The 25738-nt window shown below is 35.4% G+C and overlaps 1 protein-coding gene across 1 annotated transcript in view; it reads right to left on the bottom strand.

Annotated features, from left to right (window-relative positions):
• The window catches only part of LOC108905918 (potassium voltage-gated channel subfamily H member 6), a 306966-nt gene that overhangs the window by 4527 nt on the left and 276701 nt on the right, over positions 1-25738 (bottom strand). The window contains exons 13-21 of the mRNA XM_023456077.1: positions 24333-24487; positions 23994-24235; positions 20342-20651; positions 15445-15587; positions 14893-15086; positions 14674-14836; positions 13055-13165; positions 8291-8359; positions 2372-2919 (exon numbers count right to left, since the gene is read on the bottom strand). Of these exons, the coding sequence (XP_023311845.1) occupies positions 2372-2919; positions 8291-8359; positions 13055-13165; positions 14674-14836; positions 14893-15086; positions 15445-15587; positions 20342-20651; positions 23994-24235; positions 24333-24487 (1935 nt within the window). The remainder of the gene's footprint in view (positions 1-2371; positions 2920-8290; positions 8360-13054; positions 13166-14673; positions 14837-14892; positions 15087-15444; positions 15588-20341; positions 20652-23993; positions 24236-24332; positions 24488-25738) is intronic.

Below are 25738 nucleotides of genomic sequence, written 5' to 3' on the forward strand. Positions count from 1 at the left end.
TCAATTCCAGAAAGAGTAGAAATTATTGAGCTTTTTTTCAAAAACAATGAATGCGGAAATCGGGTCGCCGAACTGTTCAACCAACGGCATCCTGAGAAACATGCGTCTGGAAAAATTGTTCGCGAATTGGTGGCCAAATTTCGCGAAACTGGCTCCGTTCATAACAAAAAGAGGCAGGTTGAAAATCCGGTACTAAATGAACCTACGGAAATAGCGGTATTGGGGCAAGTGGCAATGGATAGTACGCTGAGTACAATGCAATTGGCTACTGCGACAGGAGTGAGTCGTACAAGTGTCCAACGAATATTAAAAAAATACAAATTCCATCCTTATAAGATTCGGCTAGTGCAAGAGCTAAATGAAGACGATTTTGATCGTCGTTTGCAATTTTGCGAAATAATGACTGAACGAGCGATAAACGATAATTTCCTCTTTAATGTGTGTTTTTCGGACGAGTGTACGTTCTTCTTGAATGGTTTAGTGAATCGCCATAATTGTCGTTACTGGGCTGATACCAATCCAAGGATTTTCCATGAGACACACTCCCAACACCCCCAGAAGTTGAATGTATGGGCAGGTATTTTTGGAAATTCCATTGTAGGTCCTTTTTTCCTTCCTGGAAATTTGACAGGCGATATGTACTTGGATTTACTACAAAATGTCATCGACCCAGCTCTAACAAATATCATAGAGGACGACCCTGCTTACAATGAACACGAACTGATTTTCCAGCAAGACGGAGCTCCTCCACATTACTCGCTCAATGTGCGCAATTACCTAAATGAGACGTTTCCAGGACGCTGGATAGGACGAAGAGGTGCAATTGAGTGGCCCCCTCGGTCACCCGACTTAAATCCTTTAGATTTCTTTCTCTGGGGGCACATTAAAAGCAAAGTTTACAGCACTCCACCTGATACCTTGGAAGATCTGCGAGGACGAATCATTAATGTATGTCGCGAAGTAACACCGCAAGTGCTCCAGAATGTTCGACAACGGTTTGAAGACAACCTGTATCATTGTATGCAAGTTGGCGGACAACATTTTCAGCATTTACTTGACTAATACCGTAAGTTTTGAAGTAAAATTAAATCGATTTTCGCATTTCTCGTCAAAAATATTGTTCGTATTTTCAAAGCTGCATATTTTCTAAAATAATGAATCGATTTTCAAAAAGTAAGAATCGATGTATAGAGAACTAAAAGCCTTTTCTAATGACCCCCCACTTGACCCCCATTCCCATTTGAAAAAATTTAGGGGATAGCACCCCCACTTAGGGGGTTGAAGATTTTGGTATGCTTTTTGAGACAAAAGTTGTCCCCCTCAGAAACAAATTTGACCTGTTTTTGGATTTTGCCGAATAATTCTTTACTACCCTGTAATGTCTTGCGGTACGTTTCCGATGGGTTACCCTGTATTAATTTTTGTGTGTGTTGCGATAATGAATTACTCTGAACTATATTGTTGGGCTATTTTTACGAACAGTCAAATAAAGTGTACCTCTCGACAATCTTGTTATACTGCTTCATGAAGCAATCAAGGAAAATGCTGACATGTCAAAGTTATAGAAGTTGCTGGTTTTTCTTAAAAAAAAGATGACGAGTACAAGTCAAATCCATAATACTTGCTAAAGAGGAACTGCAGGCTACTCTTAAAGAGGAAGGAGGTTCAGAGAGAGAATAAGGTCAGGCGATAGCCTGGCCTGTTGAAGAGCTGAACTGTTAAAATTATAATATTAGAGATCTTGGTTCTACTACAACCAAAAAAGGAACTTTTCATAGTTTCACCATCACTGGGAATACGCAATTCGGTAATATTGTGCTACATTTATGAAAATATGCAGGAGTTTGGAGTAAAGCCTTCCACTTAATTAAACGTAGCTAGAAAACAATCGGCTGGTATGAACAAATTGTATGCAGTGATTTGGAGAAACCAATAGAACAGGGGATAATTCAGAAACAATTTAATTTATGCTTCTGGCTTCTTTTCAAAAATAATCTACAACCTTGGGAGTAAATTGGGAAGATTTACAGTCTGCTTTGCAAGATGAGAAATCAGGAGAATCCAACTAATTTCAATTCAGAGCTGGAACTAATTGTGATTTGGAAACGACCCATCCACAATACATATCAAATAAAAAAATTAGATTGTTGTTTGATAAGAACCGAGATAAATCCCTACACATTTGTAATTGCCTTACCAGAAAGACTATACGAGCTACACACACACCTTTTGCGACAATTTCAGCTGATAACTGCATGAAAAAGACTATTCTGTTCCAAAACAAAAAAGTCCTTTTAGTCAGTTAACTAAGGTTAATTTTTACAATTTTCCCGACTCCCCGCGTCTAACTTCTCACTTATCCGACACTTACCTCCTGCTTGATGGTGGACACCTCGCTACTGGGCGGCTGCTGCGACTGCAGCAGCGCTAGGATGGCCTTGACGTCCGTCGCCAGCGTCGCTTCCAGCGACTGCACGCGCTTGGCCAGTTGGTCCAGCTTCCCGTTGATATGCTCGAGGTGGCTCCTGCTTATCACTAAATTGTCCGAATGTGGGTCTATAGTGGAATGTTGCAAGTGTGTGTGGTTCGTTGTGGCGTCGAGCGGCACCTGAAATGGGAAGAGCATGTACCTCACTCGAAATGTCAAATGCTCTAAGAGGTCGACGATTTCAAATCTCGTCTTTGCCTCGGCACTCACCAGCATCTCGTCCGCGTGAGCGCCGGCCTCCTGGGCGTGCGGTGGGCTGGGACTGTTGGTGTAGTAGCTGGTGCTGCTGGAGAGAGGCACTGAAGTGTGCTGGGGCTGTGGCGCCCCCTGGTGGTGGTGCGCCGTGGTCGAGGGTTCTTGGTGATACGCTCCGACGGATGACTGCCGCCGGATGGTGCGGATTCGGTGGCTGGAGGGGGGCGTCGATTGCGCTACGGACACAAATAGAAGGAGGGGACATGTAGTGGGGGTAATACGTCGTGCTACGAGAGGATTGTTCCTTTAATAGTCCGGGACTGTTTTGGAACAGTCAGAAATGTTCGTCAAGTTACTTTTTACTCTACGCTTACTGAAATCTTGTATAGGGTCTTTCACAAAACATTGTACCCTTCTTATCTTTTTCCCTTTTTATTAAGGAAATAGGCATAAGTTAAAATTACTTACGAAGATGGGATTTTAATTCAAATATTATATCGTCTTCCGCCTAGCTTGCGGTTTCCTGCTTGTACTTTCTATTTTGATGTAATGGCGGCCATATTTTTCATTAATAATTTTACTGGGTAAATAACGGGCGTTCAAATAAAAACGTGGTCAAGTTGGTTCTGAAAATTTGGACGTAGGGCGTAGCGTATAGCAAATGAACTTAAACGTCATCTGTCAAAGCGCTATATCGCCGCTATCAATTTGAATATTTTCGTTTTAAAAAGCGTTTAAAATGGTGTTTTCTCAAGAACAAAAAGTGTTTATCATAGAGTCCTACTTTAGAAATGGACGCAAGATTGATGGAATATGGAAGTATTCTATTGAGGAATGTTTCATAGAATTTCAAAATCAATTTCCCGGCGTTGTTGAGTACAAAATTTTTCAAAGTGCAGTTCAGCGTTGTGTTAATGTTTTTCGTGAAACGGGCAGTGTAACAAGAAAAGAAGGAAGCGGCCGACCTAAAAAGCGGACTGAAGAATTAAAAGAAAATGTCCAACAAATAATGGAAAATGCGCCAAGAACTTCTGTACGTGTTTTATCACAAATGGTGGGAGTATCAGTCGGTACCTGCCACACAGTGTTAAAAAAAGATTTGCGTTTGTTCTCCTATCGTTTAACTTGTCAGCAAGAACTTCATGAAGTTGATTTTCCGCGACGGGCTGTATTTTGTGAATGGTTTTTAAACAACTACGGTGAACTTCATAATATCACCTTTTTTTCTGATGAAGCCTGGTTTCATTTAAGTGGTTACGTAAACTCACAGAATATGAGAATGTGGTCTTCTGAAAAACCAGATAACTTTTTTGTCGAGGGCCCTCTACACGCTCAAAAAATTGGAGTTTGGTGTGCTCTCAATCGAAGGAGGATTTATGGACCTATTTTTTTTAATGGTACTCTTACTGCGCAAAGGTATAGAGAAGAAATTATCGCTCCTTTTGTTAACCAGCTGGAAGAAAACGAAATTACAAACTTTTACTTTCAACAAGATGGCGCAAGGGCACATACGGCAGGCGAGACGATGAATATGTTGAGGGAAGTTTTCCAAAATCGACTAATAAGTCTCAATGCTGAACATGAATTTCCACCGAGGTCATGTGATATTACGCCGTGTGATTTCTTTTTGTGGCCTTACCTTAAAAACACTATTTTTGAACTGCCTATTCCTGATTTAAACCATCTGCAGGCTCGACTTATAGACAAGATTCGTGAAATTAACAATACCCCGAGCATCTTAGAAAATGTCTTTAATTCTTTGAGGAACAGGTGTGAAAAGTGCTTGGAACAAGGAGGGGGACACTTTCAGCAGCTGCTTTAATTTATTGTTATAACAAGGAGGGGGACACTTTCCGCAGCTCCTTTAATTGTTTGTTATTGTTATCACGATTATTCTTTAAAATAAAGTTATATAGTCATTAACGTTATTGAAACTGACAGCTGCTATACAGCTCGTTGAGAAATGAGGTTAAGTTGGTCGCTATAAGCTATTCCCTACGTCCAATGTGTCAGAGCCAACTTCGACCACGTTTTTATTTGAACGCTCGTTATTTCTGATAGTTCGAAACCAGTTCCTGACTTTTGTTGGAACAGACTTAAAAAAACTGTCAAGGTCGATATGAGAGCACATCTTAAATATTGTTACGGAATATTTTCAAGTTACATTTGTTTATTTTCTCTCCCTCACAATAAGAAACAGATCAATCACTACAAAACAATATCTACAATATAATATCTAAATAGACTGATGTTTCATTGCACTGTTTATATTCAGTGAATGAAGAACGTAACAAAGGCGAGTCATGGCCACCTAAAAAATAACTGATTTTTTAAAATTTGCTACACTTTCTTAACGATATCCTCGAAATAATCATAATTGTATCAGACCTTTGACAGTTTTTTTTTTTTGGTGAATAGGACTAGTATGTGGCGAATACGGGGGTGGGTGATGGTGATATAGGTATTGTGTGCATAATAAAGTGTGAGAAAATAGTGTAGTGATTTGTTTTTTTTTTGCGAAGTATTCTTCTAAATCTTTAGATAGTACAGCTGGGATAACTGTTTTGAAAAACTTTGCTAACAGAAATAATTCGTTCCATATTAAAGTTAAAATTTTTTATTCCCCTGTTTCCCGAACGTCAAAAAACGATAACTTCGTCAAAATAAAAAAAGAATGTGAAAACGTGATTGCTAAGTTAGTTTCTATGATCTCACATTTATAAACAACTCAAAAACAAGTAAAGATAAAGACTTCCTTATTTCTTTTTCTTCTTTTTTTGACTAGTGGAACTAGTTTTTAAAGTCTTACTCACTTCTTACGATATGCTAGGATTTCTGGTTACTTTTAAAGAAGTAAACGAAATAAAACTACTACAGCGCCATCTATTGCTTTCTACATGAACACGAGGCATTAAAAAGACTGTAGAGGGCGCTGAAGGCGATTTTTAGCATACTTTTATCTTTCGGCTAGCAAAGCCTAAAATATACAACTAAATGAACGACTACCGCATAAAATTTTGAGACAATGAAACTTTTTATGGTACAATACCTACTTGAAACTAAAATACTTTTTTTTCAGCATATTTAGGGAATGTCAGTCTGTTGAAAATAAATATTGGACACACTGCGACTTTGACTGTTTATTAACTAGAGACTAATGTCTAACTATTATAAAATAACTAAAAGCTGCCAAGAAACCGCCCCGATTTACATCCAACAGACTGAAGGTTGGGTGGACACAAACAACAGTAAACCAACCTTTGTAGCGCCCTTTTGCGTTGGTATTCTTTTCTGAAATTTCGTGAAAACACTGTTAGCAGTCGAGAATGCTTAAAGAATTAGAAAAATACTGTAGACGTGGTACTATGCTTGAATATGTGATGTATAGCAAAAATACAGTGTCTCAAAACGGTGGCAAAGATTAGAAGCCGCCTTTATACTCATAATTGCAAAAGTAGAGCTTAAAAATAATTATGGTAATAGATACCAGATGGTCAACTTCTGGGTTTTGCCACAGCTTAAGCATATCTTTAATTTTTTTTAAGTCGTGATTGAATATATGTATGAGTTTAAGTGATAAAGAGTATGTATTTTGTAATCATTCACAAGACTACCCTGGCAAAACATTGCTTGAGGAAAATAATCAAGATACCGATGCTGATATTCAGAGTGTGACGTTTACAGTGAACGAAATTAAAAACTCTCATTACTGATGAGCATCGGCTTCTTGCACCTGTCTCAGTTACGTAAACAGACAACGAAAAGATACAACTTTCTAGCGTAATGCTTTTTTATTGTAGATGTTCTTGAGCAATCGCATTTTAACTTTTAATCATTGCAAACGCCACACCCTGTATAATATTTATGAACATTTCAGCATACAAGAAAGCCTCTTATCGTTTGAATTGACTTGCAATGTTGTTTGCTAAAGTTTAAACTAACTTAATACTAATTTGCATGTTATAAATTGGTACCAACGTAACTAATTATTATTAAAGGAACTTAATGAAATTGGGGAAGATAATTCTAGTAAAACTGATCAACGTAAGAGAATGAATTAAAAAGTTATTTTCCTCTCCCCCTGTTCTAAATAATTTGCTTCGAACAATGCGCGCCAGGTTCTCGTGAGACTCATTCGAAATATTCTAGTGGCAATCAATATTTTATAACAATTAATAAAACATGCAACAATTAATTTAACAGTCCTACAATGAAAGTCTAAAAATAACGATTCCTAAAGATCTCGGTTAGTAACCATGCTACGTACAAGTGCTACTTTCTATGAAAGAATGTTAGTCACAAATACATACATATATTTTGTCGATTATAACAAATAGTGCTGTCAGATTCGTAGAATTCAGTAGAGTCAGTACGAGAGTGACGTAAAGAAAGCACCAGATGGTCGCTAGAAGGCGTAGCAGTTTACTTGAGTCGCTACCAGGATATTTAAAGTCGTTTGTCTGACATAACAACTTGATAAACAAATTGGAGATAACATTTTGATAAAAAGCATTGCCTATTAAATACTTGGGACCGTGAAATATCGTGGTGATTACATTTTCTTTACGTTACTTTTTAGAAACTAATATACTAACTTTGTAACAAATGTATCAGTAGAAATATTAGGAGTAACACCCATTTCAACACCCGGTATAATAACTACTCCGAAATATTGTACAAAATGAATAAAATACTGTTCCTACTGATGATCAAGTAATGTAAAGTGTGTAATCTAGTAGAACATTAGATGTAGCCTTCATAAAGCACAAGCCACGTGGTCAGGAATTTCTTTGGAATAGTAATTTTATTTTCTTCACGTTGGCAATAAAATTTCATAACAAAAATTATTAAAACATTAATAAGATTAAGACTACAATAAAACCCAACAGTCTGTTTTACTAGTGTAGTTTTTCACGAGATTTTATTCAACCAACCAGGGATCGCATTATATCGAGCGTAGACGTAACAGATTGTCGATGTTTATTGTGAACGAATTAATACAGGGTGAATCACAACCTATCAAAAAAAATTTAGAAAATGGAATCAATATCGTAAAAAATTTCTTCGAGAAAAAAAATTATGGAAGTTGTAGTATTTTCAAACTTTACATCGCTAGGCTACTGTCCATCTCTCCCCATTCTGAATCCTGAAATCCGATTTGCGTTTTTGCGATAGTGTTTACATTAGTTTTTCATGTCAAAAATGATTTACGTGTGTAGCAATTAAATCATTTTCGAACTGCCCGTTTTGATTTTTTTTACATAGGTAATTCTATTTGTAACTCTGTTTTGTACTCCAAAATTTGTTTTGGAGTTCTAAATCACCCTGTATTGGTGGCCTAAGCTCGACAGTTACGTGGCTTGTAATCATTTATGAAAGCTACGTATTACTATACAAGTGAGTGAAATAACCCATTACAAAAGTTCAATAAATCAACTCAACAAGACAACATCCCTGTTTAGCTTGAAATGGTAACATTGACTATTTGGAATCGATATATACGGGGTGTTAAAATCTAGGCAACGCTACTTATCTTCCACATCGAGGAGTACAAGAAAACAGACAAGTAGTGCTCAACGGGCGGTTCCAACATCCAATCACACTTACCTATTAGCGGCTGGTGGGTTTTGTGTAACCTTAGATCTGGGATACTTCGCTTAAGTTGAGATAACATGCCTAAACATATATGACATTATTTAGTTTAACGACACAGGTTTCTCGGCATCGAGTGGGACAGGCATCGCGACGTTTTTTTCCTATCACCGGTAGTTAAAAATGTTTTGGGGCCTGTACTACTTTGGAAAGTTTAAAATTCAATGCGTAAGCACTTCTACAGTAGCATCTAAGCCTATTAGGTCAGGAAATACAGAGTTGGACGCGACTTTTTGTTTCGGCAAGCTGAATTTATCACTATAGATGATAAATATTATGTACAATAACATATTAGTTTCCACAGTCATAAAAATGGGAGGAAGATTGTTTACAGGGTGGTTAATTGTATAATTTTGTTCGCAAGTTCACGTTTTTCGCTTATAACTTTTTTCCGTTCGTCTCCACGAGAAAACAGTAAAGTACTTTATTTTCCGACCTACGAAACTAGCCCTCGAGCGTTAAAAAATATTGAGTATATCAAAAGTTATAAACATAGGAAGTTTATTTATGACTTTTAAATTAAACATTTATAAACTGCGTTATTATTGCCAGAACGTTTTAGCATCGCTTCCTCTCATTCGCACTGATTTTTTTCATGGTAGATTTCATAATAATACATTGAAATCGTATCATTTTTTTTTAAATTTCAAATTTGCAACCTGGAAAGCTTTTTATTTTTTAATTTTTTTAGCCTTAGTTGCAAAATGAAATATACAACGCACGCGCGTGATATAGTTATATATCATTACATATTCGGAAAGCTTATGAAAAGTAGTCGTTCGTGTGAGTTATTAGACAGTGATAAGGAATGAGAGAATGCGATGCCAAAACGTTCTGGTAATAATAACGCAGTTTATAAATGTTTCAAAAGTCATAAATAAACTTCTTCTGTTTATAACTTTTGATTTAATCAATATTTTTTGACGCTCAGGGCTAGTTCTGTAGGTCTTTCGAAGATGAAAACAAAAGTATCTTACTGTTTTCTCGTGGAAATGAACGGGAAAAAGTTACAAGCGAAAAACGTGAATTTACGTAAAAATTATACAATTAACCAGCCTGTAAACAATCTTCCCCTCTTTTTTATGACTGTGGAAACTAATATGTGTATATTAAATTTAGCATCTATAGTGATAAATTTAGCTTGCCAAAACAAAAAGTCGCGAAATGGCAATTTCCCAGCTCTTTTTCCTGGCCTGTCATAGCGTGAGGAGTAGCTCCTTGAATAATTTTGATTCCAAAAGTCTTAATATGTATTTATGACAGGCGTATTGAAAAAATGTCAGCTTTGCAAATGGCAATAATGCCATTCCGATTAAATTTCAACGATAAGAAAAAGATCTACATTTTTCGATCCGAAAAAAGTCAAAATTTCGGTAGATTTTTCGTATATTTCTAATTATTTTGCAATACGCGCACATTTGCAACTCTTAGAGAAAATTTTACGCTCAAGATAGGTCACGTAAGTGCATTACTGTATGATTTGTTGAAACTTGAAAAAATGTCTTTTTTTTTGAGAAACCAAATTTTTGCAAAAACTATTAAATATTTTGCAATTTTACAAAAATGCACCTATTCTACTTGCTAAGGACTACATATTCTGAAAGTTTCTCAAAAAAGTCTTTATTCATTTTAAAGATATACCTAGAAGTTTTAAAAAAATGCAATTTTTAACCGTTTTTTATATACAGGGTGGTCCGAATTTTATGCAGGAAACTTCGAGGGCAGATAGATCTCTTTAAAATAATATGTGTTTGCCTTATAAACATAGGTCTGGAACGGCACCGTTTTAGAGATAAAGGGTGTTGAAGTTGTCAAAAAAAATTGATTTTTTGTTTATATCTCCAGAATACATTAACCGATCTCAATAAAATTTGGTACATATAATGTATGATAGTAGGCCTTATATTCCCTGAAATATGAGCTTTAAAGGTTCAACCAGTGGTGTACAACTTTTTTTTACAAAAAACCTACGCCACTGCATTTTTTACATGCCATTGTAACTGATTTATATTTTAATGCACAAAATACGTAAAAAAGGTGACTTTAATTTTTTCCCTAAGATTCGCCGTTCTCAAGTTATTCATACCAAGACAATCCCCTTGTAAGTGCAATTTGTAAGCACATCAACAAAATTATTTACACTCCTTTCTAAACCACCTGTGAGGTAGTGTGCGATATAAAAAAAAATCAATTTTTTTTATACCTCAACACCCTGTATCTCTAAAACGGGGCCGTTCCAGACCTATGTTTATAAGGCAAACACATATTATTTTAAAGAGATCTATCTACCCTCGAAGTTTCCTGCATAAAATTCGGACCACCCTGTATACTTAATACATTTGTTTATCGATTGACATCGGACTGGGCACAAAATTTTTTGTTATAAAAAGTTCTACAACTTTTGTCTAAAACATTTTTTTCTAAAATGTTTACTTTTCTTTTAAATGAGAAAAACTGTTTCCTTCGAAATTTGGACGCCACACAGTGGGGCAGAATCCCAAAAAGCTGGCCAAAAGTCAAAATCTTTAAAAATCGATCGGAAATTTGTTACTCGGGGGTTTCTGGGGTCGCTGATAACGATTTTGGAGTCGGAATTACAAAATTCAATGTGGAGGATTTAATATAGCCATATCAGAAGTAGAAATATTTTTTAAATAGGGATTATGAATTAAAAGATTATGAAATACAAAATGTCACATTTATCAAGAATGAGGAAGATGTAAAAATGACAAATGACATATTAGACTATTCATATACTTCGTTAAATAAGTATCGGGATTAATTTATTTGAATCCCGTGCCAAAGTTGTAATATAAAATTTCAGTTTTTTCATAAAAGAAGAGAATCATCATCAGATGAAAAATCTTCTTAAGTTGAGACAATTTCGTCTTTATCTGCAATCTTCCCATGTCTTACATCGTCCAGAGAAGGCGAAATTCATTTTACTCTACATTTTACAAAAACCTATACAAAAAGTTGTTAGGCACTTATAGGCAGCTGATTTTTTCTTTAGTTTACAGATAATAGTTTTGCCTTTTTTGTCCAATAAGTTAAATGACAGAATTCTGCAGTATTATTAAACTTTTTTCTTCAAAACTAAATTATTATTTCATTTTATAACGTAAAATTCAGATAAGTTTGGTAGCCAATTACTATTTTTTGTAAAAATATTGAGTATTTTTACCTACATATTCATAATCTACCTACATTTATGAGTTGATTTCATTTTGTTAGAGATAAATCGGTGAACTCTACGAAATTTTATAACCACTTAAAGACAACTATTACTTCTGTTCCTACGCGCGAGCCAGGTGTTGCTCGAGCAGCGGTCGCCTTTGTAATGATTTAAAAAGCAGGTATAGGGAATTCTGAGACTTGGGATATTACTCTAACCAATCCAATAGTAAAAATACCGAATTAGAAACTTTATTTTTTGACTTTTGGCCAGCTTTTTGGGATTCTGCCCCACTGTGCGCCATTTTGAAAATGAAGCCCTAACATTCAGCTGGGATGAAGTCGTTCATTCAATTCTACGGAATCTACGTGTCTTCATTTACTGAAATTTTTGGCAAAAACGAGGTATTTTCGACAATTTGACTGGTCTATTAAACCTTATAATGTAAAAGAGAGAATTGGAGGTGGTGACAGTTCCCTAGTAGTGAATTGAATGGTCTTGTGTGGTAGCATAGCAAAACCTTTTGCACATCAAATGGATACAACTACACCGTACATGATTTTTTGTGATATTTTCCAAAAATTTCAAGAGCATGCATTTTGAAGATCACTAGATTTAAACCCGTGATCTATAAGAAGTTTGGATCTAAAATCATCCAAGAATAATCTTCCTGAAGCTATGCCATGTATGCAGAAAACGCTCTGTACATAACAACACGCGAATTGTAAAGATAGCATTAACAAAACTTCCCTTAGCTCCCTTGTACAATGTATGTACAATAAATATTTAATTTAATTTCAAGACAAAGATAATAGGTACACATTTTTTTGTAAGTTGTAACAGCTAATTTTCATTGATATTACATACAAGTTTCTGACAACAAACTAACTGTTCGTTGTGGCGTATCTACCGAGGGCGGGAAGAAGTGATCGCGAATCAGAAGTGGGATACCCGTACAATTAGAAACAGCTGTGTCGTTAACAATAAATATGAGATAAATAACGATGGTATTAAAAAAATGGTCTGAGATATTAAACGTACAAAGGGGTTCTAATGTAGATATGTGAAATTGCCAAACACGGAAAAGGGGGTGTCTATTATTTTGACAATGACAGGACTTCCCGCTTTCACTGAAAATTGCACACTTTTCATAATTCTTTAGATCTTGCACTTGCTTGTTTCAATTCAAATTAATTTTCAAAAGTATAAACAATAAAATAGCACCGAAAATCAAATAACAGAAGTCTCGCGTAATATCTGCAATCATTAAAAATATTTCAAATTGCAACTGTGAATGCTACGGGACTCCTCTATTTATTATTAAACTTCGAACGCTAGAAACCAGACGAAGTAATTATTACCTTTTAATGAGAAAAGTTTCCTAACAAGGGCAAGTCAAGCAATTACAGGAAGTAGCGTCATTGTCAAGAGTTGTCAATAACGGGGCTGTATAAGCGATGCATTTGTCTACACATAAAAAATGCTGCTGGTCGTATCGAGTTCAGGGGCACAAACAAATTAGATGAAAAAGTGTATAAGGGTACCTGTTATGGAATTTAATGTTGACGACCTCCTCTTCTCCTCGCCGAAGTCCAGGTTCAATGGCGTGACGTCCTGTCCCGCCTTTTCCGTTGAAAACTCGAGGATCCCATGCCCTATAAAGAAATAGTCTTCTGAAAAATAAAGTTGTATATAATGTATGTCGGTACGGAGGTCGGCACGTTGGTTAGTAGCTGTTAACATCACTTGTAACTTAACGAAGGTAAGTATATTTAAAACGTAATAATTAACGAGTTAGTTTTACCGAATAACGTGCCCTTGTACGTTATATGATTTAATGTTTAATATTAATATTAATATGTCGTTTCAGTTAACATTTGAACTGGTATTTTAAGGTAAAGTAACTTCATTTGATTTTCAAAGTAGTCAAAATTTAACGTTCATTTTTACGTATAATGTGCTACGACTCTGGTTCAGTTTAACGTTCAGAATTGAACGTTCACTATTTAACGTTAATTATTCTTGAACTTGACTTAGTAGTATCAGTAGTATCCTCAGTTAATGTTAAATGTAGTAAAAATTTAACGGCCATTTCTACGTTTAACGTACAGTTACCGTGGTTCAGTTTAACGTTCACAGTTGAACGTTCACCGTTTAACGTTCATAAATGATTAGAGATCCCCTTAACAGAGGGATAATGGTTCTTTTCACTTGACTTATGAGTATCAGTATGTTATTTGCGTGGGGTGACTGAAATAACGTTTAAAACATAATCATTTTTACGTCAAGTGGACGCGTATTAGTAAATGATTACGATAAAATGTCAAATATCAGTGTGGGTTTTCTATCGACATTTGTATCTGCAATTTACCTAGATAACTCTACTAAATATAACGTTTATTTCTTGATATCTAACGTACATTATATGAAGTTAAATGTGGTTTAGTTTAACGTACATAATTGAACGTTCACAATTTTACGTACAGAAATAAAGTTGCACGTAACGTATATTTCAACAAGGGGCGCCGTAATAGTAGCAATTTGTGAGTGTCTATTATAAAACGTTAAAGAAAATGTGATGACTAAACACCTGGCAGAAATAATTCAATTAACGTTTACGCACCTAACGTCTATTTTATGAAATTTAACATGATTCTCGTTCACAATTTAACGTACAATATTGAACGTTCAAAAATAAAGTTGTTTGTAATGCATATGATGGTAGACCTTGTTGAAGTTTATATTAAAATATATTGAATCATTTTAACGTTCAATGTGTATAACGTTCTTTTCTAAGATTCAGTTTTAAACAAGAAATTTAACGGTTAATATTACCATTAATGAGTCATTTTCAATAACGTTCTCACTTACGGTTTAATGTTAAAAGTGAAATGTGAGTTTTAACATATTATCTAACATTTATCACTCAGTTTTTTAAATTTTTAACGTTCATACTTTAAATATAACGTTAACGGTGATAAACGTCCAGTGTATTGTAAGAGTTTAATATTTATTTAAAGTTAATTTTTTGTTATTTAACGTACATAATTTAACGTTGACCGTTTATAATTTAACGTACGACTTTATTTAATGGCTTTTTTCTGTTTACACTGTTAAAAAAATAATTAGTACGTACACGACGGATTCACAGCAATTTCTTTACCTGATTCGGATTCGTCGCTGTATTGCGACTCCTGTCTGCCGTTCATGGAATTTCCCCTACTGGAGACCCCGTTCGATTTGGCAGACGGCACGCCCCTGAAATACCTGTTCTCCTTATCCTTCGGATAGAACGACCTTCTTGGAGCTACCCCAGCCTGATCTTCCTGAAAGAACGACACGTCAGTGAGGGGGGGAAGCGGGGCGGTCGGGGCATACCTACATCTCTTAAAGTAAAAGTAATCTCTAAATTATTCAGAAAATGGTTGTAGAACTCCGGATAAAGCTCCAGAACGTCTAACAAATCGTCCCTATGAATTTTATGTAGATCACAGTAGGTCAGGGCCCGAACGTTACACGACGACTTTCCCAATGTGGGATGTAAACATGGATTTTCTCCAAAAATATCGTATTTACCTGAAACAGACAGTAGTTTGGTTGTTAAGGCTCCACAAGGTTGTCATAGGGTTTACGTCAATTTTTCTTAACGTGAAAATATTATCCTACCTGTCAATGTGACAGCTATTAACTTACAAACTATATAGGGTTTCTTATTTCAGAAACACCCTGTATAGGACGCCTGAAAACTACGATGAAAATTTTTCGAGATCATTAAGCATCAGATTTTTAAGAAGGCAAACAAGCAAGAACACATTGTGACGTCATTTAGTGCGAAAGAACACAATCTTCCTTTGTAGGTGCAGATTATTATCAATAATAAGCGCAACAAATGTGCATAAAAGTTGTTTTATTGAAAAAAAAGTTGTATTCTTACCTAAAATTGCCATAACAATATCATCTCTTAATATCTCTATAGAACCTCTTGATATGAAGTAGAGTGACGTCAGTACGTCACCTCGATGCACCAGAGTGTCGCCAGGCGGCGCGTGTGTAGTTTTGAACTTTAACGACAATGCTCTGGAACAACAAAAGCTTATTAGTATAACCAATCATTTTATCTGTTATATTGTGATATCAGTTTGTTTCAATTTTATTCAAAACAACGTAGCAATTCGCATGTAAAGGTACAAATATCTCTAAGAAATTTAAAAATCCCGCCGCTCTCACGGACCCACAGAACAGAGAAGAATCTATTCCTTCTCAATATGACTATAAAATCTATTTATAAAAAAGTGTTTGTCCTTCCTGGTCTGTATTACACTGTGATAGTGATAAGTCACAAGAAAACGAATGGATATAAAAAGTTCTGCTGGCCACACTTTATTAAATGCCGTCGATGTTTGGAATTTTTATTTGTAAGAGGCGTTGTTTCCTTGTTTTCTTTTGCCAATGTACCTTTCTAACACAGAACGTAGGATGTGTGCAGCCACAGGGTCACTAGTCTTCGTTATACAGAGAGATCGAGAATGATTGACCGGATTCTGAACGTACCCTGTCTCAATTGCTATCAAAACTGATTTCCGTTTGCTAAAATTACTTTTTTTCCGTGCAATTTCATGGTGTTCTGTGGCGATTTCACAATTTGACATTCTGTTCATTGGCGCACGGATTTTTTTGGCTTGAATATTATTTTGTAGATTTTGTTGTTACCTGATATATTTTGCGACATTATAAAACAGTATTTTTCAATACTACAGTTAGAGTAGGTGGATATTATACGTGAGTAATTAATTTATTGCGTATGTTGTTCTCTAACCTAATCGGTTTTTTAATTTAGGTTAACATGGCATTTTCATTAGAACATGATAAATTTCTTCTGGAGGCCTATTTTCGTAGTGGACAAAACAATGGTAATGGTTGGAAATATTCGATGAATTCGTGTCATTTACAATTTCAAGAACAATTTCCAAATGATGAAATTGATTATGAAATTTTTTCGAGACACGTGAAGAGATTAGTGGAACGCTTCCATAACACTGGAAGTGTTTGTAGAGGAAAATCTCCAGGCAGAAAGTCTATTCTTACAGAGGAAGTCTTGGAAGATGTTGAAAACCGCTTACGAGCTAGTCCAACCAAATCACTACGTCGGTTATCTGCTCAAACAGGTACTTAATAACAAATATTTATTCTAAAATTTGTATCATTATTCCTAAATTGTTTATAGGAATATCATATGGATCATGCCATAAAGCAGTAAAGAAGTTGCATTTTCATCCTTATAAAGTTAGTGTTGTGCAGGAACTACTTCCGTTAGATTTTGGAAAACGTGTGCAATACTGTAATTGGTTTAACGAAAATCTGAATGACGACGATATTCTAGATCTAACATTTTTTTCTGATGAAGCGTGGTTTCATTTAAGTGGGTACGTAAACTCCCAAAATTATCGCTCTTGGAACACAGAAAACCCTAATATTTTGCGTGAAACAACTCTGCACCCTATTAAACTTGGTGTTTGGGTAGCTATGTCACGTAGAAGAATAATCGGACCATATTTTTTCCGTGAAAATGTAACTGGGCAGGTATATCGGCAGCAAATATTGTTACCATTTTTTGAGGAACTTCACGACGATGAAATCCATCATGGATACTTTCAGCAAGATGGCGCAACAGCTCACACCTCTAACGAAACTTTAGAGTTGATTAGAGAGTATTATGATGATCGAATAATTAGTCGAGATAGATGGCCACCACGTTCTCCTGACCTTACACCCCTAGACTATTATTTATTTGGTTTTTTAAAAAATTCAGTATTTGCTCAACGGTTACACACGATTGAAGAACTTCAAGAGGCAATTACAAACGAAATTAGGAGTATTACACAAAATGTTTTACAGAATGTATTTAATAATATGAAAAGAAGAATTAATACCTGCTTGAACAACAATGGACATCATATTGAACATTTATTGTAAAAATATAGATATTTTTATGGATTTTATGTAATTTTAAGGTAAAATATTCAATAAAATGTGAAAAAATTCCAATTACTCTGTTATTATATATTGCATGTAACTGTTGTTTATTGCTCTCGGTCATACAGACAATCCTACCATCTAACATAATCAAGCACTTCCAACTGCTTGCATTTGCTTGAAGCAAATTTTTTTAAGACACTTTTCCTGAATTTCGACAGCTAACTAAAATGTTCAGCATAAATTTTTGGGCTGGATCGCTTGCGCTGGATATTCAGAAGTGTGAAAGCAGTAGCTGCAAAATAGTCGTCTTATAAGCATACAGCAGTTTGCTTTGATGAAAAACAGCAGCTTGCAGCGTATCGCTGTATAGCTGAATCGTCTTAGATGCCAAGAATGTAGCCACAATAGTGCTTCTGTTTTAAAATTAACTCATAACGTTTTAAAAATAAAATCGCTGAAGCACTTACAGTCGTTATTCAAAATTAGCTACATCAAACTTTGATTTAAAAGTTTTTCTAATTGTAAATGAAATAAGAATTTTGGAAAAGTTAGGCTAAACCTACATTTGATTCTGTCATCCTCTTTAATAATAATAACAATAATAACATTTATTGGTCCATCAGTATTGCTTAATTTGTGAAATAACTTTGATTTTTGTTAAATAATTGATATTTTTATTATGAATTTCCATTTTGACAGTAACCTAATTTATTTGACGTTTGAACGTAATTATTTGTTTACCATTAAAATCCCTCAACCTGCGCTCATGATTCTAGTATTGGTATCAAAAACTGGTATGCCGCACATCAAAAATCAGTATGAGGCGGCACGGTCAATCATTCTCGATCACCCTGTATGACCCAGTGAAGCGAAAACGAGACGAATCGACCTCGCTTCATCCCAGCTTAATGAACAATACGAAGATGGGAACTTTACAAGTTTAATCCATGCGAAATAAAACAATGGAACTGCGCGTCTAGGAGAACTAGATGAGTTTTCAACTTGGTTAACCGTAGATTCCGTGATTTATTCGCTTAAAGGAATTGTACTGGCAAATTCTGTACTGGTTGGGGGTTATTGTCATTGATAATTGGGGATATTGAGTGACTAAGGCTAAGCAGATTTAAAAAAGTAATTTTCCGAAAAATAGCCTAAAAAATGGTAGCAGGATATGGAACACTAACAGTGTCGTTGTAATTTACTCAACAAGTAAATTTAAAAATTTAATGGGGTGTGTTGGTTTTTAGTGTAGTGAGGATTCATGGAAAACAGAAAATGCAATACAAACAAACTCGGTAGAAGTTTTCTTGGTCTATTTTTTTCATAAGGTTGGTTATCAAATTATTGTTAATGTTTCAACAAATTCCAATCTATAGTACTTTATTTAGTCACGAAAATACAAGTCTTCGACTGTGTAGACGCAGTATTCAGTTTCTCAATAGTCAAGAAAGTTGGAAGAATGATTGAATACATATTTTTTAACACGGTATCGAAAGAAATGTAAGCCATTACACCTCTCAACTGCCAGACAGTAATTTATTGTGTTTGCACAGAATCGCTCAAGCTTTATCTGTCTCACTCAGACTGCTTGTTACAAAAAAAAATCTCGGGGAGATATTGAATGCTATAAATCAGAGCGGGAGGGAACTCCGCTTGCATTTAACTTCTATAAAGGTCGAGAGCTCCGCTCGGGAAGAATCCATCTAGGTATTGATTTTATTATGTGGTAATCTAATTTTTTATATACGGTAGGAGTAGTGCCAGAGTTACACTTGTAATTAAGAAATTTTCAGGAATATGCATTCATAGTATTGAGGCAATTCATTATGTTGAAAAGACTTTGTCAACTGAAAATGTTACGAAAATGTCGACTTTTGATGACAGTTTCCGATAAAAATATTTTCAACCTTTAACAAACGTCTGCCGCAATTATCAACCGGATTTCAATTACCCAAATCAAATAATTTTATAATTTCTGTTGTGATTGCTTTATTTTTCTTTGGTTGTGCTTTCCGCTTCCGATTATCCAGCTAAACGCACCATTAATGGCTGGTTTATAAAAAAGTATTAGTCCTAACTTAGCCGTAACTTAACCTTAATCTTAGTTCTAAAAAGTTAAATGTACAGAATGTAATGTATCGGTTTATAAAAATCTTAACCTTGCCCTAGTTCTATACATTACATTTTGTACATTTAAATTTTTAGGACTAAGATTAAGGTTAAGTTAATGCTAAGTTAGGACTAATACTTTTTTATAAACCAACCATAAAACACTTGCTCATCCATTTGTGTGAATTATACTAACAAAATACTCCCTTATTCATTTTTAATTGCCAAGCGAAGTGAAATTAGCGGAGAATAATTTTAAAATACAACCGGAAAGTTATTCACGAATTCGCAAAATAAAGTTTGTCGATTCGAACCCACCGGTATGGTTGGTATCATGCTTCATTTGTTCTTTTTTGTTTCGTTGACCATTACATTCATTTGAGGGGACCCAGTAAAAGTTTTCATGAAAGGATGCCAGTCACGCGTGTTTTGGTTTGATTTCGTGAGAACGTAAAACGTTGGAAAAGCTGTTTTCAACCAATTCTTGGCCCAATCGAATAACATTCGACAACAATGATCTCTGAACTTTCAACATCAGTTACGGTACGCTTAAATTTAATTAGATTCACCAGCAATGCGGAAATAAGATTTCCCAACTTACACGCGTACGACATGAAAGCAAACGCTTAAGCTGGAAATTGAATATGGAGGAAAAAACTAATGATTGGCAGCATCGATTGTCTCTCTTTTTACACACGACAAGCAATTTTTCGTCGTGTTTTTGCGAGAAATTATTTAGTTCTCACCTCAAGCATCCCGGACTGGCTCCGTCGAAGACGCTGCAGTTCTGGAGCAGATTCCTGTTCAGATGCAGGCAGATGTCGGCCTGGAGGCATTCGGGGAACCCCTTGAGCACGGAGTTCATGTCGATGCCGTTGGTATACGTCCAGGCGTGTTGAAAGTACTCCTCCAAGCGTTGCCTGAGCGGGTTGGGGATCTGGTGGAACCTGATAAACTCCCTGACCCGAAGCATCTGGGTGTGGTACCTCGCCGTGCCTGAGTACAGCCTCTGGATTATCGCCGAAACGTTGCCAAATATGCTGGCGTACATTAGAGCTGGAAAGGAAGATATTGGTTCAGATCTTAGAGGAAATAACTTTTCTTTGCAAGTCTTTTTCCTGAGAATCGAGCGTTTTTTTAAATATTTTCAACTGTTTTAGGGATATTAACAGTTTAAAACTACTTGTCGTTACAGTTATTTTAAAAAATGAAGGAATTTGAGCTATTTCATTGTAATATCTGAAAACTTTTTATACCCGTGTTAATGGTTTGTATTTGCAACAGCTTTATAGCGGAAAACATACATAATCCTATAAATAATAGTACGTAGGTAGTATCCGAGTGAATTTTATGATGGTGAAATATATTAGCAATGCAAATTGACTGTAAACTCCGATAGCAACGTCTGGAATCAATGCCGGACAAAGGTTACATCCCATAGAGAGGATCAGAGGCAATTATATTAGTTTCACTTCAGCGAGTGCCTTTGAATACAATTTTTTATCGATGTAAGTACGTACTTCGACATTCTACAGCTTGTATAACAGATAATATAACGTTAAGAACCGTTATATAGTTTGTGAAATGTTTTTTGTAAAGAACGAAAAATTAAGTAAATAAAACTAATATCTCACTCGGTGACATTCTGTCTCAAATCACTAATAACCTATGTCTCATTAAACGACATTTAAAGCTCGTAAGACACTAGAGGCTTGCAACCTGACAGTCACTAGTGATTTGTGACTAATAACTCATCAGTAACTCGTAAGTAACTGTACTTGTGTAGCTCATAAACTAGTACTCTTGTATCTCATGAGACTTTATTGTTTGGAGCTCATAAATCACTAGTATTAGCAACTCCAAGAACATACGCGTTAGTGACTCGTAACTCACAATGAATTACTATATGCGTAGCTCACAAATTATCGATGAGATTGTAATTCATTAGTTGCCAATGCTTGTAGCTCAGAAATCAATAGTGAATTGACAACGACTTGAAGCTTATAAGCTATTAGTAACTCATATCGTTAAAGAAGTATAGCTCATAAGATGATAGTGATTGGAAGCTCATAAAATACTAGTGGATTGTCTTTAGTGACTTGTAACTAATAAATTATGTCTCGAAACTCATGAATAACTGCATCTGTGTAGCTCATGATCTACTCTTTGCTTTTGTAACTCATTTTTTGTGCTTTTGTAACTCATAAGAAGACACCAATGTCTGTAGCTCATAAAATATTTGCGATTTGAAGTACGTAAGACTCTAGGGGCTTGCAACTTGACAATCACTAGCGATTTGTGACTAATAAATCGTCAGTAGCTCATAAGTAGCTGTACTTGTGTAGCTCATAAACTTCTAGTACTCTTGTAACTCATAAGATATTATTGTCTGAATTACTATATTCGTAGCTCACTGGTGAAGTAATTCATAACTCATTTTTTGTGTTTTTGTAACTCATAAGAAGATACCAATGTGTGTAGCTCATAAAATAATTGCGTTTTGAAACTCGTAAGATACCAGGGGCTTGCAACCTAACAATCACTGATTTGTGACTAATAACTCATCAGTAACTTATAAATAACTGTAGTAGTGTAGCTCATAAACCTCTAGTACTCTCATAACTCATAAGATTTTATTGTCTGTAGCTCATAAATCACTAGTACTTCACAAAGTATTAGCAACTCCAAGAACATACGCGTTAATGACTTGTAATAGTGAATTACTTTATTCGTAGCTCAATAATTACTGGTTATTAATACTTGTAGCTCATAAATCACTAGTAAATTATAACTCATAAGACATTAGTGTTAATGTTGACTTGTAATTTGAAGTTTATAAAACACTAGTTGTTCTTCAATTATTGAGTGATCAGCGATATGCCACTCACAACTAATTAACGATTTGTAGCTCACAAATTATAGATGAGGTTGTAATTCATTAGTTGCCAATGCTTGTAGCTCAGAAATCAATAGTGAATTGTCAACGACTTGAAGCATATAAGCTATTAGTAACTTGTAACTCATATATCATTAAAGAAGTATACCTAGCTTATAAGATGATAGTGAGTAGAAGCTTTTAAAACATTAGTGGATTGTAACTTAACAGTCTTTAGTGAGTTGTAACTAATAAATTATGTCGTGAAATTCATAAGTAACTGCATTTGTGTAGCTCATGATCTACTATTTCTTTTTGTAACTCATAAGAACCAATGTCTGTAGCTCATAAAATATTTGCGATTTGAAGTACGTAAGACTCTAGGGGCTTGCAACTTGACAATCACTAGCGATTTGTGACTAATAACTCGTCAGTAGCTCATAAGTAACTGTACTTGTGTAACTCATAAACTTCTAGTACTCTTGTAACTCATAAGATATTATTGTCTGAATTATTATATACGTAGTTCACTGGTGAAGTAATTCATAACTCATTTTTTGTGTTTTTGTAACTCATAAGAAGATACCAATGTCTGTAGCTCATAAAATATTTGCGTTTTGAAGCTCGTAAGATACCAGGGGCTTGCAACCTAACAATCACTGATTTGTGACTAATAACTAATCAGTAACTGTAGTAGTGTAGCTCACAAACCTCTAGTACTTTTACAACTCATAAGATTTTATTGTCTGTAGCTCATAAATCACTAGTACTCCACAAAGTATTAGCAACTCCAAGAACATACGCGTTAATGACTCGTAATAATGAATTACTTTATTCGTAGCTCAATAATTACTAGTTATTAATACTTGTAGCTCATAAATCACTAGTAAATTACAACTCATAAGACATTAGTGTTAACGTTGACTTGTAACTAAAATATTACTAGTGAATTGCACGTAATAGATCAGGAATCTGAAGTTTATAAAAGTTGTTCTTCAACTATTGAGTGATCAGCGATATGCCACTCACAACTAATTAACGATTTGTAGCTCACAAATTATAGATGAGGTTGTAATTCATTAGTTGCCAATGCTTGTAGCTCAGAAATCAATAGTGAATTGTCAACGACTTGTAGCATATAAGCTATTAGTAACCTGTAACTCATATATCATTAAAGAAGTATACTTAGCTTATAAGATGATAGTGAGTAGAAGCTCATAAAACATTAGTGGATTGTAACTTAACAGTATTTAGTGAGTTGTAACTAATAAATTGTCTTGAAACTCATAAGTATCTGTATAGCTGTAGTTCTTAAACTGATACTCTTGTAACTCATAAGATATGAATGTCTGTAGCTCATAAATCACAAGGTATAAGCGACTCACTAGTGATGATGAGTGGTTTGTATTTTATGAAACTCACTGAACATGAGTGACTTGTAACTGTGAAGTTAGATATTTGTAGATTACTACATAGATTAAACTTTTGGGTTTAATTTATTCTGGACATATAAGAGTACTTACATCCGACAAGCATGACGCAGATAGTGAAGATTTTCTCCGCGTCCGTGTTGGGAGCCACGTTGCCAAATCCTACGCTGGTGAGCGACGTGAAGGTAAAGTACAGTGCCGTCACATACCGGCTTTTTATACTGGGTCCGCCAGTGTTGTTGGGAAGGTAAGGCTGGTGGGTGTCGTTGGCCAGAATGTCGAGCCACCCGATTTTCGAATGAAGCATCGGACGTTCCGCGTTACCAATGGCGTACCTGGAAGTGAGCCACAACATACAGGATGTCACACAATTTTTTGGGAGCTGTTTCAATTCATCTAGTGACCCAGCTTGATACCGAGTGTATAACTTACCATATACAGGCCAACCAATGGGCGATCAGGGCGAAGGTGGCCATGAGCAGCAGCAACACCGCTGCGCCGTACTCAGAGTACCTGTCAATTTTTCTGGCGACTCTCACGAGCCGTAGCAGCCTCGCGGTCTTCAGGAGACCTATCAGCGTCGTTGTCTGTAATATAAAAACAAGGCAGCATTGTAGCACTTTGTTCTTAGGTCCTAGATGTGGAGTAAAAAGTTGTAAAGCTTGGAGGGTACTGATGTCATTATAAAATGGTTGACTTCTACTATATCGATTGTAGCAGTGATTGGTGGGCATGAGACAGACTCTGAATCTCGACCCAGAGGTACAATTTTCCAGGAACATTGTAAAGGTTACTCTCTAATGTAGTTGTGTAGCAATATTTTAATTTTTGTGGGTTGTAATTTTTAGGATATGTTTTGGTGTGTGTTGAAAACAACCAGTACGGTCATTTTCTTAAATACATACACTGATTTATCATCAGATCATCCAATTGGTTATATTAAAGTTTCAAAATGCGCAGTGACACAGAAACTGAAATAGCCAAGATAAATAATTAATAAAAACAATAAACCAAGTAAATCGCAATAAGTCAAGTATTGATACTAAAAAATACAGGGTGTTCCAATATTCCATGTACTCTCTCCTAACTTGCTTAGTTTAGCCGCTAGAGGGTATTAAAGTCGACAAAAAAAATGTAGCTTTCAACTAATTTTGAAACGCCTTATAAGATTTTATTGAAAGGACCCCGTAATAATCTTATGGAAATTGGGTTTCTGTCAAATTGTCTGAATTTTTGATATGTTGTAGATTTTGTCATCCTGAACAAAAGTCTCCATGGGCACAAAGTGCCAAAATGAACATTTTGGCAGCTACGGAGCTGCCAAAGCTCCCCTGATCCGTTGCAAGACCATTCATTTTCAATACTATTTACAGATGTCAAAAGCATATTTTAATTATTCTAATATATAGGGTAATGTTTTTGAGGTCACTGGATTCAACATGTCAGATTGGACAAATTGACCGTTGACAGCTGTCAATACACTGTCAACGAAGAATAGAAAAGTAAATATTCTCTTTTCACATTGAGAGTTTGGGCTTTCGAGGGAGCTGAATTCAATTCTCATGCCAGATTGGCAAAATTGACAGTTGACAGCTGTCAATTGACTGTCAACGAGGAATATAAAAGTAAATATCATCTTTTCACATTGAGAGTTTGGGTTTTTGAGGTCGCTGAATTCAATTCTCATGTCAAATTGGACAAATTGACCGTTGACAGCTGTCAATTCACTGTCAATTCACATTAGTGTATCAAATTTCCATAATATCTTGCATAGTTATCTTAACAAAGTTATTTGAAACAAAGAATATATTTTTTGTCAACTTAGGATATAGGTGAGT

The sequence above is a fragment of the Anoplophora glabripennis genome, unplaced genomic scaffold (genome assembly GCF_000390285.2).
Source record: "Anoplophora glabripennis isolate ALB-LARVAE unplaced genomic scaffold, Agla_2.0 scaffold255, whole genome shotgun sequence".
Taxonomy (NCBI): domain Eukaryota; kingdom Metazoa; phylum Arthropoda; class Insecta; order Coleoptera; family Cerambycidae; genus Anoplophora; species Anoplophora glabripennis.